The sequence below is a fragment of the Elephantulus edwardii genome, unplaced genomic scaffold (genome assembly GCF_000299155.1).
Source record: "Elephantulus edwardii isolate Elephantulus edwardi_28Jun2011 unplaced genomic scaffold, EleEdw1.0 scaffold00005, whole genome shotgun sequence".
NCBI classification, from domain to species: domain Eukaryota; kingdom Metazoa; phylum Chordata; class Mammalia; order Macroscelidea; family Macroscelididae; genus Elephantulus; species Elephantulus edwardii.
The window spans coordinates 11,523,988-11,527,958 of record NW_006399755.1 but is presented as its reverse complement, the minus strand read 5'-3'; the positions used below and the strand labels follow the sequence as shown (position 1 = coordinate 11,527,958).

The window sequence follows — 3,971 nt, the reverse complement described above, 5'->3', positions numbered from 1 at the left end:
ACTGAGCTGCTCCTAAGATAGGTAGGTTTTGGCAGTTGAACCAGGTAGGGGAAGGGCCTCTCACTCAGGTAGGGAACAGCTAGAGGACAGGCATGGAACTAGGAAGCAACCTGGCAGGAGAACCTGCAGTCAGATTGGTGTGAGAAGTGAGTAGGAGGAAGACTGGAAAAGTTAGGGCACAAGTGGGAGCCGGCGTGTGCCAGTGGGATGCCCTCACATGGGAAGCAGTCCTTTGCCCCACTGTCTGGGAACTCAACCCGAGCCTTTCTCTGTGCCCTGAAGTAGCAGGATTGGTGCAGACACCAGTGGAGAGACTGACTGCTGGCATCAGGCAGCATGCCCACGGACAGAGAGCCCTCGGACTTCATCAAGACTCTTCACCTGGTCTTCCTCGCCACCTTCTGGGGCATGCAGATCTGGGTGACATGCATCTCAGGTGTGTCTCAGGGACTCGTGCAGCCCATAACTTTTGCTGGGCTTCTTGGTATCACTGGACCCCTGCCACGTGTCCAGCTCAAGGCTGAGGTGTCGGATCTCACCGAGGCAGCTCAACACCCACCCACACATGTACATTGGGCAATATTTTTGCCTCAATTTACAGAGGAAGAAATTGAGGTTAAGTAATTTGCATACAGCCTTTTGTAAAAGAGCCAGAATCCAAGCTATTATTATCTGTAGAGTATCAAAAGCCATACTTTGAAAAAAGGGGGGAGGGGGAAGCACCATGCTTTGGCATGCTCTTAGGTGAAGAGTTATGCTGCCTGGTAATTAAAAAAAAGTCTTGGCAGTGATGCAGTGCCCTCCCATCTATAGCTTTTTAACAACTATGTGCAGCAGACTGGTATTTCTCCATTTACAGGTACGGAAAACTAGGCTTAGAGAGGGCAGAGACTCCCCGGGATCAGGCAGACCCCAGCCTGCACAGCAGGTCCTAGGACTTATGCTTCCCCTCCAGGACTACCCATGGCACCAAGAATGTGGGATATAAAATAGACATGGCCAGTCTCAGTCTCGCTAGGCCTCTAGGACTCATGGTTTCCAAGGGAGGTGACTCCTGAGGGTTGTGTCCACCATGGAGGGGTCTGATCTCTTCCATCTAGCGTGGAGCTGTAGTGTCATGGGACTCCCTCATCAAGGGTCTGAGAAAGCAGAACATCCACTAATGTCGAGTTGATTCTGACTTAAAATTACCTTATATCTAGATCGAGTAGAACTACTCTCTAGGGTCTCCCCTCTTTCACTCTCCACCTCTAAATAGGCACATGGATTATCTACAGAGTGCGTGTGTGTGTGTGTGTGTGTACATATATTTAGGGGGGTTCTGGTAGCCTGTGGTAAGGAGTTTCTCTGCCAACTCAAAGACAGGTGGTTCAAACCTATCAGTTGTTTACAAATCTTTACAGAAGCAGACTTCCCATCTTTCTCCAATGGAGTTTGAACCACAGACCTTTGGGTTAACAGCTGAGTACTTTAATCACTGTACTGTCAGGGCCCCTAGGTGTTTGAGAAGCCAGGGTTAAGTCAGAGTTGCCCCACAGGGTGCCTGGTGCCCAACTGTAGCTTACTAGGCACCTGCCACCTCCCAGGCACCATTCTGTGCACTTTACATGGATTATGCCATTTAATCCTCATCACAGCCCCTTGAATAGCTGCAATTATTAAACTTTCTTCTGTAGATGAAGGAATTCTGGTGGCTCTGTGGTTAAGGCATTCATCTACTAACAACAACAACAACAACAACAAAAATGAGACCCGAACTCACCAGCTGCTGCACGGGAGGAAAATTGGGCAATGTGCTTCTAAATGACTTCCAGCCTTTTCCTGTGAGGCCGTTTACTTTCTCCTGCAGGGTTGCTGTTAGTCAAATGAACTCAATGGCAGTGAGGTTTTTGGTGGTGAAGAAATTGGGGCACAAGGAGGTCAAGAAACTTGCCCAGAAGCACACAGCTGTTCTGTGGCAGAGCGGGACTTTGAACACTCGTGCTCTAACCTGATGGTGTTCTTAACGATGACACTCCACCTGCTTTTACTGTGACAGGAGAAGGGGATGGGCAGGCCAGGGGCTCCCAGAAGGCCACTGATGCCTCATCTGTCCACAGGTTTTGTGATGGGCAGCAGCTTGCCAAGGCATATGCTGGGCTTCATCCAGAGCCGCCTCTTCCCATTTTACTTCCACATCGGCTCTGTCTGTGCCTTCTGCAACCTGATACTTTTTGCCATGTACCACCCGAGGGAGCTCCTCAGTGAAGAAGAGACCACTCAGGTAAGCAGGCCCCTTGCTAGCCCAGCCCCTACTCTAGCTGCTGGAGTTTAGGAAAGCCCTTCTGGGCTTACCACCCTCTGCTTAAAGTGCACCTAGTTCTCTTCAGGGAGCCCAGGACTACAAAGGGCCAAATGCAAATACCTAGGCCCGCTGACTGTTCAAAACCATTACCCATGGCAATGCTCACCTCCTGCTACTCTGTCTCACCTTGGCTCTGGTGCCCCTACACTGCTCATTGTTCCTCCAGCATGACAGCTGGTCATTGGGAAAATGAGTGTAAAGGAGTGATAAGAATAAGGAGTGAAAGATGCATGGGGCAAAGAGAAGGATACAGACCATCCTATCAGAGAAGACCAAAGGTCAGGCAAGGCTTCCTTCCACATCTTCACATTTGCTGAGAATGTTCTTCCTTTTCCTGGGCCTCTTCATCTTCTGAGACCTAACTGATATGTCACCTCCTCCTGAGAAGCCTCTCCTAAGTCCTTCCCCATCCCTGTCAATGAATAATCATTTCTACCGCTGATGAGCCAGTTGTGCTGCTTGGAGCTTAGCGGCATCATGTCTACCATTTTTCTGATGGCCTGGGTGTTCCTTGAGGTCATAGCTGGTGCCCAGAGCTGGCCTCAGAAAAGGTTTTGGCAGGGTGATAGCAGATCGTTCTTTTCCAGCCTGCTGTAGCTGCAAATGTCCAAACCACCTCTGAATCTGTGGGCAGGAAGGTATTTCTAACTCAAGAATTGCAGTGCTCCCAGCACCCTTTGAATTGGAGGTAGACATCCTGGATCTGGGTGCCAACATCAGGGCTAGGACACTCTCCTTCAGGACTGTGACCTGCAAACAATCTGCTTGTGCGGTGGCTGAAGCTTTTCTCTTGCAGACTTGAGGGAGAAAGGGAAACAGTATTATCACTATTATATAATGAGTGCATATACCCTGATGGACCTCATTTTTGCAGAAGATTCTGAGGCTAACTTGCCCAGGGTACCACTAGATGGGAGCATAGCTTGAACCCAGGTCTGAGTGCTGCAGCCCACAAGGCTGTCACGGTGGGATAAGGCAGCAGGTCAGGCATGTCCCAATCCTCTCTCCTCCACCCTGCTGCAGCTGGTCATCCTGTTTGTGTGTGTGGCCTTGGCCATGCTGAACGCCCAGTGGTTTGGGCAGATGACGTCGGACATTATGGCTGACATGCACATCATTGAACAGAGCTACGGTCTGGGCCATGATATCAGCCTCTTCTCCAGGAAGTCCTACACCCACCTGCAGACCACCAATCACCGCTATCAGGCTCTGTGCTGCCACCTCACTGGCTACCATTGCCTCTCGTTCCTCTGCAACTTGGGCTGCATGGCTTGTAATAGCCTGAGCCTGCACTACCTTGCCACACACCTCTCCACACTCTAGTCTCTGCAACAGGATGGGCCTTATGATGTTTTCCCAAGTGAGCCTTTAGCCTTGGGAAGGGGCTTACTCAAACAAGTGAGCTGCGGTGAAGGTCCTCAAGCCCCCATTCCTCCCAGATATATGTGAAATCTCTAATGGACCCTAGGATCTTTCCAACCTTCTTGTAACAGAAGGTACTAGACTTGTAGTATACACAGAACTTGCTCAGAGACTACACAGCCCAAAGTGGCTTCTGAGCCATCCCATTTAAGCTAGCAGGAGGCTGGCATCCATATTCTCAGTCATCCCAGATTAATGGTAGGCC

At 50.1% G+C, this 3,971-nt stretch overlaps 1 protein-coding gene across 1 annotated transcript; it reads left to right on the top strand.

Moving 5' to 3' along the window:
* Positions 1–336: 336 nt before the first annotated feature.
* Positions 337–3,667, top strand: LOC102871662 (transmembrane protein 205-like). Its single transcript, XM_006879819.1, has 3 exons — positions 337–436; positions 2,100–2,263; positions 3,368–3,667. Exons 1-3 carry the CDS (start codon positions 337–339, stop codon positions 3,665–3,667), a joined length of 564 nt encoding a protein of 187 aa, XP_006879881.1.
* The last annotated feature ends 304 nt before the right edge of the window (positions 3,668–3,971 follow it).

Bases quoted from the DNA above. Each gene is read 5' to 3' on its own strand.
- LOC102871662 (XM_006879819.1), top strand. From the start codon at position 337: ATGCCCACGGACAGAGAGCCCTCGGACTTCATCAAGACTCTTCACCTG. The intron at 437-2,099 runs GTGTGTCTCAGG...ATCTGTCCACAG, and splicing joins CTGGGTGACATGCATCTCAG to GTTTTGTGATGGGCAGCAGC. The intron at 2,264-3,367 runs GTAAGCAGGCCC...ACCCTGCTGCAG, and splicing joins GTGAAGAAGAGACCACTCAG to CTGGTCATCCTGTTTGTGTG.